The sequence below is a fragment of the Notolabrus celidotus genome, chromosome 24 (assembly GCF_009762535.1).
Source record: "Notolabrus celidotus isolate fNotCel1 chromosome 24, fNotCel1.pri, whole genome shotgun sequence".
Taxonomy (NCBI): Eukaryota; Metazoa; Chordata; class Actinopteri; order Labriformes; family Labridae; genus Notolabrus; species Notolabrus celidotus.
Window position 1 is genome coordinate 9,231,118 of NC_048295.1, and position 12,482 is coordinate 9,243,599.

Sequence of the window (12,482 nt, forward strand, 5' to 3'; positions counted from 1 at the left end):
GGGTGGATTCATTACAGGGAGGTGGTGGAGGGAGGTGGGAGGCTCAGCATACCAAATGAGCCGAGTAGACTTAGGTGGTCCGTCTTTTTCCGCCTGAGGATGATGTATTTAAGATTCAGCTGACATTCCTCATGGGTAAACTGGGCAGCTTGAAGCCTCAGGGGTGATTTTTATAAAGACACCCTACTTATTCAGACCAAGCGACAACCTTCAGCCATGAGAAATTAAGCCAAGCGCTAAAACTGCAGTTTCTCGAGTGGCCACTTGAGGCTAGCTCTGAAAGTACTCAAAACTACATGAACACTCATTCAAAAAACAAGATCCTTGCAGCCAAAATAAACATGTTTACAGCCTGGTACAAAAAAAGTGGGTTTGGTCTGAATAGCTAACTTCTCTACCTGCAAAATCTTCAATTTATTTATTTAAAGATACATTTTTGGGCTTTTTTGCCTTTATTGGATAGGACAGGTGATAGGAAACGCAGGGAGTAGAGAGTGGGGGAAGACATGCAGTAAATAGTCAGCCAGCCAGGAGTTGAACCAGCAACCTTTGCGACGAGGACTAGAGCCTCTATACGTTGGGTGCTTAGACCACTAGGCCACCAGTGCAACTTGTTAATTTTTTTAACATTATTGCACTTACAAGTTAAATAACCACAGCAAAGGACCTTAACATTACCAAGGACATTTTTAAAATTTTAATGTGAAATTGATTTCTTGCTGTCATGTTGCTTTAAATGTAGCATTTTAAATAACATATTCTGACAGCCTTCTCAAACATCACCCTCACTCAGTGTTCAGAAGAACCAGACAAACAGACAGAGGTGAAATAGCCCACCCCCACCCAGCAGCCCCCCCTACAAACACCACGCAGCTTCTCCGTCCCTGTTGCCTGGCAACCTGTCGTTACAGCTCCCCTTCCTGTGATTGATCAGCAGCGTCTCTGAGCTTTTCTTACCCACAATACCTTGCAGGCTTCGAGCAGGAAGGCATTCCCAGGCTCCAACCCCCAACACACTGTAGACGCACACACCTTACCGGTTTGATTATATAAGGAGAAGGGAAAGGTCGAGCGATGGCCTTGTGCTCCTAATGAAAAAGAGTTTACCCTCCATGTGGCAACATGCTTGGAGGATCATAAACCACCATTGGATGTGTGTTCAGTCACTACCATGAAAAACACCTGCTGCAGAATGAGTGAATGCAATGAGCCGTGATATTTTTCTGCATGAATAGGCTGGGAAATGAGATGGGAGCACAGAGCCTACCAAAGCAAGAGTAACTCAGCGCTGCCATCCAGAGGCTGAAATGTGGTACTTAGTCAAACTGGAAGTACTGGCAGAGTGAGACAGCATTCTGACATTGTAATCTCTAATTGGAAAGGTGTGTGCTGACATTATAATGCCCAAAAGTCTCATTTGTATGCATATGTTACAAGTTTTTGGAGTAAAAAATACAAAGAAGTTGGGTGTTTTATTTTTGGTGCCAGAAGACAGATGTTCCAGGAACCAATGTCACAGTTTGTCCTGAGGCAGGAGCATGTAATCATCAAATATACTGACGTCAGAAATATTTTTTAACCCTCTCATGCTGGGGGAAGTAAGTGGTTAGAAATGGATTCATTTGTGAGCCAAGTATGCCATCTAGTGGTAGAAACATGGAACTCTTTGGGAAGTTTTATCTTCAACTCAAACATACTCAAAACCATTGAATCAGAAACATTTTAATTAAGACTGGATGGCAAAAAAAATGTATTCACATGCATCTGAGAAAGCAAATTATCTTAAGCGTAAACATATTTGTGTCCCAGTTTTATCAGCTTTGAGGGGCACGTTACAGTCTGTTACATTCAAACATGATAACTGATTTATTAATTTAATTTACATAGCTACTTAAAAGTGTTTGATAGATGTTCTGCCCTGCTAGCTCCAGTTTGGTCTCCACCCCATTAAAAACACATCCCCTGCTAAATGCCCATCTATGCAAACCAGTAAGTTTACAATATAGCTGGAGTATTTAGCTCCCTAGGTTCTTATTGCTCCTCCACGGTAACCTATTTAGTCAACCATGTAACTGTTTGAGTAGCTCTCGTGGCCTAGTGGTCTAAGCACCCCACATTTAGAGGTAATTAGTTCACAATGCAGAGGTTGCCAGTTCGATTCCCAGCTGTGATCATTTGCTGCATGTCTTCCCACACTCTCTCTCTTTTCAGCTGTCCTATCAAATAAAGGCGAAAAAGTCAGAAATATAACTTTAAAAAAACATGTAGATCTTTAACTGCTAAACATTCCACTATGATCAATTGTCAATGTAGCTAGTAGACTATCTAGCTCATTAGGTGCTACATATTCCAACATTGTTAGCTAGACAACCATGTAGCTAGCTGACTATACAACTCTTAAGCTTCTAATGGCTCCATCTTATTCAACCACCAAGTTGACAATGTAGCTAGCTCACTGTCTTGGTAGCCTTTTCATCTTTATTAAGCTAGCAAGTAGAAAGTGTCTTGTTGAGTATTTGGCTCTTCAGATTCCTTACAATGTAGCTTATCAATGGGGCTCTGGTGGCCTAGTGGTCTAATCGCCCCACATACAGAGGCCTATAGTCCTTGTTGCAGGGGTCACCGGTTCGATTCCCGGCCGTGACCATTTCCTGCATTTCCTGTCTCTCTTCAGCTGTCCTATTGAATAAAGGGAAAAAGAAATATCACTTTAAAAATGTAGCTTATTGACCATGTAGCTCTTAAGCTGCTTAAGTGCTCTATGGTCAACAAGCTAGCTGCCAACTTTGTGGGTCGTAAAAGTGAAGAATAACAGTAGCAATACATAATCATTGGTGGGAAAACCAAATCAGTTAGCTTAAAGATGCTAGAATGCTACAAAAAGTGGAACAGAATCGCACCATTCACTACTAGCATTGCCTTTTTAAGCTAGCTGAGTATAGCCGACATAAATGTCTTCACATAAGCAAGGATAAATGTTGAACACACAATAAAAGAGACCTTTAGTATGAATTGTTTTTATGTGTTTTTATCATATTACAGTTTCTGCTGGGTAAACTGAACACATGCTATACAGACAGCCATTTAAGAACGATTAGCAGCAATGTTGAGACACCAACCAGTACAATGAAAAATATTATAACAAATACAAGCACCTCAAAATCTTGATTTGTCATAGATGCCAGTCACAGCCACAAAACATGCTGGAATGACGGAGTACTTTATAACAGGATAAATTACACAAACGATGTAAATAAGAAACACTGGGTTTGAGCTTTATTGTGAAAGTTCTGTGTTTTTTTTTTTATCTAAACCAATTTCAAACAGTTTAAAGACAAATGGAGCTAAAATGACATCACGTCTTTGAGCCTCCTGTGTCAAATCTGACTCACTCTCTCTTTGGAAGTGCACTTATCAAGGATAAATCAAACTGATGGCTGAACACAATAGTTGACTATAGATTTCAGTGTTAGAAATCTGACTCATCAGGTTGTCTGTGGGCATGACGTGCTTGTTATCTGACCGGCGTCTCCCTGCAGTTCTGTTTGCGTCAGACCCCTCGTTTCTTCCTCTGTCTGCTCCACAAACCCGGCCGAAGCTTCGGTCTGTGAGTCATGTTGGCGGTGGTGGTCTGGATTGTTCTGGAGGTCTGTGGAAAGCGGCAGTTCTTCGGTGGCGCCAGCGGGGGCAGCGCGGCACTCACGGGTGTCCGCATGTGAGCGGGTTTGGAGAGTGAGGGAGTCTGTGGGGTCGGGGAAGGGGCAGGGGATGCTCTGCGACTCTGTTTGGCTGCAGATTTCGGTGGTTATTTTCGACTCTAACGCCGACTCCACTGTGGGGAGTGTTTGGGTGACACCGGAGTTCTCAGTGAACGAGTGGGCGTCGCTCACAGACGTGTCCATGTGATAGTGCTGCATGGAGGGGGAGCTGTGGAAGGGGGTCAGCAGACTGCTGTTTGAGTAACTCAGCACTGAGGGAAGTGGAACCGGGTAAGGCGGAGGACCTTGCAACGAGCAACCCCAATCATCCTCTTCATCCTCATCTTCCTCCCCTTCATCATCTTCTTCATCTTCCTCATCCTCTTCTTCTTCCTCCTCCTCCTCCTCGGGGTCGATTGTTTCCAAGCTGTGCGTGCTGCAGTCCGACAGCCCACTACAAACACTGCTCCCATCCTCGTCTTCCTCATACGCTTCATCATCATCATCGTCCTCATCATCATCCTCTTCCTCATCGTCGTCCTCTTCCTCTTCTTCATGTAGATGTGAATCTGTGTCGCCGGTGTTCTGGAGGTGCATGATGGGAATGTGCGGGGGGAACTGCAGGTTCGGCTGCTGCTGCTGCTGCTGCTGGACCAAGGAGGAGTCGCCATGGTAACCGTTGCCATTGGTTACAAGCTGCTGCTGCTGCTGCTGCTCCGGCTGCTGATGCTGATGCTGCTGCTGCTGCTGCTCCTCGCGGCTCTTTTCCAGCTCCAGCTTCATGATGGTGTGCAGAAAGTGGGTGCGCACCCGGACAGGGTTGAACTCCAGGCGTCCCGTGGTGTTAGTGCAGCCCTCTTTGGTGCAGCCACATGGGAAGGACATCCTGTCCACCTGAGGATGGGACACAAACGTGTTCAATCAGAGTCGCTCTGTAGTAACAAGTAAGATGAGTCCAGTGACAAAGAGAGGCTGGTGATGTTTGAAGGGAGGCTGCTGTTACATGTATGCTATCATGGGAATTTATGCCATAGAACTCCATGAACTAAATACCCTGTACACCTGTTCTCTGATTTGAGATTCATTTGGATTACCTTAACAGAGTATAAGGGCCATGATATAGAGATTAAAAAAATAATAATGATAAAATTAAGTTTTAATGAGACAATAAAGTCAAAATATTGCGATAGTAGTTGTAACACTTTTGAAAATAAGTTCCTAAAATTAAATCAAATAAAGTCTTAAATGTATGAGAAAAAAGTCATATATGATGAGAATGAAGTTATAATATTTTATGAATAAATCTGTAAATTTCTGTGAAATACCTTTTTTTAATAAAGTCAAATTTATAAGAATAATGTTGAAATATGATGAGAATAAAATCTGGAAATATAGAAGATAAAGTCCTAAATTTATAGGAAATTAAGTCATTATACAACAAGAATAAAATCATAAAATATGCTGAAATGAGCCAACTGTAAGAGTGACCTGGACTTAGCTTTAAGCTAGCAGTAGTGAAGTCTCTTGACTTAACAAGCTACTACCAGTAGATAGAAAGCTAATGTGTAGGTGGTTGAAGCCTGTAGACCCAGCCCAAACTGTGGCTAACTCAGGCAAACAACTTAACAGCTAGAAAGCTAGCATTGTATTTTAAAAGAATTTGTTGTGTCAAGTTTGTGTGAAGTTGTGAGGTTTGTATTCCACTTGAGAAATTTAAGCCAGCAGGTTTAACAGCACAGCTAGCTAACACAGGGCCTCAAACTGGGGAAATGCCTGTCGAATATGTCCGTCAAACCAACAGTGCAACCATGTCAGTGGATACCACTTCATTAATGTAAGGACTCCAGGTTTGAGAAGTGGTGTTTGACTTAGTTTCAGTTGATTGTCGAGACGTTCAACTGCACAGACAAACAAGAACAACACTTGAGTATTATAGATGGGCCTCACCACAGTTCCATTTACCTGGCACTTAATGCCGGCCAGGCTGCAAGCACAGGTCTCGGGGTCGCATACCCCCCGGCAGCGACACCCACACTCCTCTCGAGACATGCGCAGGGCACGTAGCTCGTGCTTCTCCTCCACATCGATGCGCCGGACCCCTGAGGAACGCAGCAGAGCCCGTCGCCGTCTGGTAGTCAGAGGCTGGAGGAAGAAGTAATCGTCCACCTCCGTGTTGTCCACATCGAGGTCGTCTTCGGAGATGTCATCAAGCGTCAGAGTATCCGCCTCCATGGATGATACAGTGCCGTTCTTTGTCAGCTGGAGGAAAGAAAAAGTAAGTCAGATTGCACAGTAAGTCTACGCCTTCTTAGAAACATGTACCCTTGAGATGAAGATACGAAGGCTGCGTTGAGCCGTCCCACTGACTTTTAGTTTGATGGCGTTGAGCTTCTCCGCTTTGAGATGATCCCTCAGCATGTTGCGGTGGCTCTGTTTCTGCTCCATGGCGAACTCCCTGAGGGTGAAGCGCTTCACCCCGCTGTGACGTGGCGACATGCCCAGGGTGCTGCCACCCTGCGTGGGCACGCTGGTGAAGCCCTGCCGCCGGTTGAAGTAGTAGACCGTGACACTTTCAAAGTGCACGTTGCGGCCACGCAGGCGCTTTGACTGCTGCTGGAGGTTGGCTGAGATTGGGACGGAGAAGAGGAAACAAACTGAGTGACTTCAACAGTTTGAATGAAGAAGTAAGGTGGGTAAAAGAAGAATAAGGCCTTTCAGTGATTTATTCATTTATATTAATATGGCTCATCTATGCAGACGTTTCATTTTTGGTGACATTTAAGGATGTGTCATCAGCGTAGAGCTTGAATATAATGAAACCTCTATGCAAGTTTATAGCATCATGTTGAATGTAAAACAAAAGTGGTCCCAAAATAGATCCTTGGGGTACACCATAAGGGTTAAGTTCAAATAGTTTGTGTTAACTGTGACCTTAAGTGTTTCCACTTCTTTGAGTCATTGAGAAAGCATTGTGTCTGTAGCTGCTGACAGGAGCAGTGTAGAAATGTGATCTTACAGTCCAGCAGTCCGGAGGGGACGGGATGATTTAGACTATCACTGCTGTTGCCGCTGTCGCTGCAGGAAACGTCATCATCAGAGCCCTGAAGGGACAGGTAAGGAGACGGGCCCTCTTCAAGCTTTCTCTTCAGGATCCCACTCATCATGTGGCTTCTCCCACTAGTCACACCTGCATAGAGGAAATACATAAGCGACAAAAAACATTAAACATCAGGTAAGGTGAATATTAAATCAATTAGCTTTGCAGATCCAAGATAACGAAATCTGCAATTTTTACATTGCTTAGCATTCCTATGATGACATATAAAATGTTTGAGGTCACCTCATGATTTCAGTTTATCAATTTGTTTTTGAGAACATATTCATGGGTAGAGCAGGAAAACTGGACGAGATATTAGGGGATGACATGAGCCAAAGGGCCAAATGTTGGATTTGAATCCAGGCCACCAACTTCTACTTGTACTCATGAATATGTTGATTAGCTGGGATCTCATATCCCATTGGTTGCTTTTGTCCAAAACTGACTTCTGGAGAGGACACATGGTAGGTTCTATCCATCCCCCCTGATACCAGGAGGTGTATCTCCAGCCAGCCCTCTGCTTTCCATTGATACTCAATTTTAAATTGGTAATAAAGTGTTGAGTTGACTGCTTGGACTGGTGGAGGATTACATCATATGCAGCAGAGCTGGATGCTGGGCCAAGCTCTTGCTCTCTCACGGGCTTTGTCTCCTTTCTCCTACTACCTACTGCAATATTCCTACTCCTCTGCCATCTCGTTTGCATTTTTATCTTCCTATCCATGCCTTTTTCCTGAGCCCATTCCTCCTTCCTCTCCTCCAATTCCAGCCAGCGTTGTACTCAGTGACTCCTGCTCAATTGGGAAAAAAGCCAGGAAAATGTGTGGAAGAAGAGACATTGAACACATCATTACATCTCCCTATATATTTTTTTTGTGATGTCACAGAAGGGGTTGCAGTTTTTCCTGGATCCAAGAGGCTGTCCTGTGTCGCCTCTTTATCCTAAATGTTCCCAGTCGAGCTCTTAGCCGGTGCCATTTAGAGCACCAAACCTGCACACACACACACTCACACACATGTTCAAGCTTGCTCACGTGTCTGCATGCATACGCAGCCTCCCACTCCCCATGCATGTCCACATCCCACTAACAGGGGATTTCTTATTGACAAATGTAAATCAGCATCTTCCTGTGACATGATTAAACATCCATTTACCCGTGTCACAGCGTGCACAAATCTTCTCTGTGTGTTTGACCGTCACTGACCTGTTTCCTTGTCTTGCCTTTGGTTTCCAGGAAGTCCTCGACTCTCTCCTCTGCATCACCAGCAGCAGCCAAACATCCCCATGTGTCGTGATGATGCAGTGAGCGCTGCCATGATGCCTGCTTTCTCCCTCTCTCTCTCTCTCTTCCTCCCTCTCTCTCTCTCTCTCTCTCTCTCTCTCTTCTTCCAGCAGCCTCTGGCACTATTTCGCAGCACCGAAACACCTCTGCCTCTGTCACTATCTCCTGCGCTCTCCCTCTGCACCCTCACTCTGTCAACTCTCTCACTGTCTGATTCTCTCTCCTGCTCTGCACCCCTCCTCCTCCTCTCTATCTCTCTCTTCCCCTCGCTCTCTCGCTCTCTCTCTACTCACAAAGACTTGTTAGCTCGATGCTGCTGCCGGCTGGAGCGCTGGAGCTTGACTGAGGTGAAGCAAGCCCTTGGAGATCAGAGGGAAAAAGGGGTGGGGGGGTGGGCGATGTGGTGGTGGTGGTGGATTTGATGGGGTGGGGGTGGAAAGTGTAGATTCTGCTATGTGAAAATTCCTCTTTTGCACAGTCTTCAGGAGAAGCACAATAAAGATCACCAGTAGAAACAATGAGTTCCTATTTCTTCTCACAGTTTTATCCCCCCTCTCTATAATATTTGCAGGCCACTTAAAATACAAACCTCTTCTTTTTTGTATTGCTCCTCTTTGTTGTTTCCACATAACGGCTAATTTGAAATTTAAATTGATAGCAGGGACAATTTAATCAGAGGAAACAACAGAAAACTCAGAAAATGACTGTGGAATGAGTTATTTCCCTGAGCTTAGAGCAGAGAAAATATTCAGAATATAGTAAAGTCACTTGTACATGACAAAAGAAGAAGAGTGATAACAGAAAGAGCTAAAAAAATTAGCTAACAGGACCTTTTGAATGAGGCCAAAAAATGTTAAGGGGTTTTATGCTAGCCTTGAAGCTACATATCAAACAAAAGGAAGGTGTGCCTTAACTTCCCCTCAAATAAGATTTGAACAACTCAAAAGTTAACTTTATACGTTGCTATTAGATGTGTTCCAAGTAAATAAAGCCAGCTAGCATATCTGCTTAGAAAATGTAAGAAAATGCAACCCCAGCAAAACGGTTCATTTTAACATGATCACTGCCACTGATAAGGCAATCAAGATATTTCAACATTAAAACAGGGGTGGCCAATCATGTAGGGCCTGTGCCCCCCTTACTCCAACATCTGGATGTGCCCCTGCATGCAAGGCTGTTGAAAGAGAAGACTTTGTTCTTTTTAACAAAAAACAACCAAGGTTAAATAAAAGGTAAGACAATATCTAAAACCTTCACATATATTTTGAAATAAGGTGTTTTTATATGAATGTCACTGAAATTAGGCACCAGGCAGAGTATTAATGATATTTGACTTCTTCTTAAAAGAAAAGCAAGAGCGTATTTCATAACAATATTGAAGGTTTTGTTCCATTCAACCATGAATCATTTATATATTTATGTTTGTAGTAAATGTGAAAATGTGCTCTTTATAAGAAACATAACACATTTAAAGAGTTATAACTCAATACTGATTAAAATATCTGTTAAATGTGTTTCTAAATGTGTTTAAAGGCGTTACTTTAAACCATATTGTATGTAGTTGATATTCTACTCTACAAATAATGCATGGAGGATGAAATCTCCAAGTATGAAAAATATATCGTTAACAACCCAACCCCCACTGACGAGCCCCTAAACATTGTTGCTATAGCAATGCTGGACCCTGCCTGTTCTTCTCTTCCCATTAAACGCTGGGCTGAAAAATATATTAGAAATAAAGCAACAGAGGACTGTAGCCTTGAGTTTCCAATGTAGTGTGCAGAAGGATGGAGTGTGTTAAATAGATTCGGCCTCATGTCTGGGTTTCTTTCTCTGGTGTTACACAGAGGGGGAACTGTAATGTTTATGGTACTTGAGGAGTTATTTAAAGGCAACACGGCTATTAAGTTGTGTAATATTTCAAAGAGGAAGCAGGGGGATGATTATGTGAAATGGGTGAATTATTGTATTTATCTAAGGGGTTATAATTGCGCTGCGTTAAGCTGTGACGCAGGTGATTATTGTGCATTTATTTTGTAGCAAAGAGCTTCAATTTTCAGATTAAAGGTCGATTTAAAAGTATTAAAGCCTCTGTTTAGTTTGGGTGCTGTGTACTGTTTACTGTTTTATGAAACTACCAGCATGTGGGGCAGCATACACTTCATTAAAAGTGGTTAAGTATTTTTAAATCAGGCAGAAAAGTGTTGGAAATTGGAAATTTGGGACTGAAATGAAAAGTTACCGCAGCTTTCCTCAAAAAGGATATTTTTTGGTTTTCGCTCTGCATCGCCCTGTTTTCTCCTGGCAGAGATGGAGCGGCAATGTGCTGGAGAGACGGAGTGATCCTTCCAATCAGCTTCCATGGCAACGGGCCACAAGAGGGAGGGAGGGAGGGAGGGAGGGATGGAGGGAGGGGGGCGGAGGAGGATGAGGATGAGGAGGAGGCAGCTAGAGGGGTTGTGGGGAGGTGGGGGCTGGGATGTGGCAGCTCCAAACACTGAAGCACGAGGGGAGAGCTGGGAGAGGTTTTCACAGAGAGAGAGAGAGAGGGAACATGTGCGTGTGTGTGTGTGCGTGCTGAAAATATGAACAATGGGGTACAGCTGAGGAAAATTAGGCATCAAAATAACCGTCAACATGAAATATTCCCACCAAAGGAGGAAGAAGACGAGAAGAGGAAGCGAAAATAGCAAACTGTGGCTACCTTTCTGCACACAATGAACATTCCCACTATATAGGTCCCCTCAACCTGTGTGCTGACGTGGCATTTAAGGTCACCAGAGGACACAGCAACCATCTGTACATGCAATGTCCCAAGTGCTAATAAGACACCACATCTCCACACACAGCACCCTGCAATTATAAGAACAAAAACACACTAAGATCCACTCCCATTGTGCCTCTCGTCTGAAAAAAGCAAAGATGGGAAGGGTACCAAACAATGTAGCTAACTTCAAAGGGATCTGCAGTGTGCTATTTAGCATGCTGGTTGAAAAACCAAGGAAGCCCCATTAGGTCCCAAAACTTAAAGGTTGAAATATGGGAATTAGTTAGGTCTTCTTGAGTTTTATCCAATAGTATGCCTATTATGGTTATATTTCATAGTTTATAATTTTACTGTAGTGTCAAATATATTATTGAAGTGATTCGTGCAGCTTCTGATAATCTAGCATAATCAAAGACCGTTGGGAGTGTGGGGTTCCTGGTCTGTGACACCATCCCCTTCACTGTAAGTTTTTGCTTCAGCTTGAGTCACGAGCCCATCATTAATACCCATCGCCTGTCCGGCTCTGCTGCCTCGACGGGTGTAATTGTTTCCCCAGGGACTCAGATAAATGGCTCAGCTGTCTCACTCTACTATGACCCACAGACTGGCGTGTGTGTGTGTGTGTGTGTGTGTGTGTGCGTGTGTGATTGTGTGTGAGTGGATGATGTGGCGTGTTCGTTAGAGAAAGAGAAAAGGATGTATGCTGTTTCTTTGCCCTGTGGGAAATAAATACATCTGAATGACATCATTTTGAATTCATCAGTCTAAACTAGCTGATATACTTTAAATATAGGAATATAGGAGTAGTTAATATATAAAAATAAAGGTTTTCTAATCCGCAACAAGCAGCTTAATCATCATGTAGTCATTGTTTGAGGTAGTGGTAGCTTTTCTCCTTGAAGTCAGAAATGTTCCTTTAATTCAACTGTAAATCCAACCAAGCTCTGCTAACATTTTACAGGGATGTTAGTGGGATTACATGTAACATTTAGTTTCATAGGCTATTGTAATGTAGTCAGTCTGTAGGCTGTTAAATGAAGTGTCTTATGTAAACACATAGAGAAAGCCTGCACACCCACACAGGTGTTTTCAATTCACCTGATTAAGCACCTGCCAGCTTCACCCTGCCGCTGATTAGTGGGCGGCGCATGCGCACTCATATATACAGGTGTGTGGCCACAGCTCACTCTCTTTGACCTCCCAGGTGGCTGCAGGTATTGTATGGCGTGCTGGCTGTCGTGGCGCACGCTTCCTCCATTCATGGTAATGCGCGCTTCTCTTTCCCTCGTGCCATGTGTGTTGTGCGTAATCTGCGTTTTGGTGACAATCTCTTTCTTTGTATGTCGGCTGATAACTGGAACGAGGAAGAGGGAGGCTCGGTGAGAAGCTTGTTTGGGGTCGGTGAAGTGGTCACTGGATAAGTCGGCGTTTAGTCCCTGGCTGATGGTGGTTTGACGCTGCAGTGGTTGAGCTGCGGCCCTCCTCCTCCTGATGATCCGGGGCTGAGCTGCATGCGTGTTGGACATGGTATTAAATGATTTGTATTAATGAATCTTATGTGTTTTAATTTAGAGGCCCTGGTTATTGGGCATTCTGCTTATGCTGTTTTGGCTCTCTACAAGAAGCCTGTGTTATAA

General features: G+C 43.7%; 1 protein-coding gene and 2 long non-coding RNA genes across 7 annotated transcripts; 2 read left to right on the top strand and 1 right to left on the bottom strand.

Annotated features, from left to right (window-relative positions):
- Positions 1 to 3,006: 3,006 nt before the first annotated feature.
- Positions 3,007 to 8,444, bottom strand: LOC117808126 (cysteine/serine-rich nuclear protein 3-like). Of its 5 annotated transcripts, none has more exons than XM_034677661.1 (5): positions 8,001 to 8,444; positions 6,715 to 6,885; positions 6,066 to 6,322; positions 5,661 to 5,957; positions 3,007 to 4,592 (listed from the first exon to the last, which is right to left on the bottom strand). In XM_034677661.1, exons 2-5 carry the CDS (start codon positions 6,860 to 6,862, stop codon positions 3,486 to 3,488), a joined length of 1,809 nt encoding a protein of 602 aa, XP_034533552.1. In that variant the 5' UTR covers positions 6,863 to 6,885; positions 8,001 to 8,444; the 3' UTR covers positions 3,007 to 3,485. The 5 variants fall into 5 exon arrangements, with proteins under 5 accessions (XP_034533552.1, XP_034533549.1, XP_034533550.1 ...); XM_034677658.1 differs by having other exon boundaries at positions 5,646 to 5,957; positions 8,001 to 8,443; XM_034677659.1 differs by lacking the exon at positions 8,001 to 8,444 and adding an exon at positions 7,242 to 7,279 and having other exon boundaries at positions 5,646 to 5,957.
- Positions 5,987 to 8,445, top strand: LOC117808136. Its single transcript, XR_004630154.1, has 3 exons — positions 5,987 to 6,387; positions 6,680 to 6,930; positions 8,031 to 8,445. It is a non-coding gene; the product is annotated as an uncharacterized LOC117808136 (long non-coding RNA).
- A 3,554-nt stretch (positions 8,446 to 11,999) lies between these two features.
- LOC117808134 lies at positions 12,000 to 12,397 on the top strand. Its single transcript, XR_004630151.1, has 2 exons — positions 12,000 to 12,108; positions 12,210 to 12,397. It is a non-coding gene; the product is annotated as an uncharacterized LOC117808134 (long non-coding RNA).
- Positions 12,398 to 12,482: the final 85 nt, after the last annotated feature.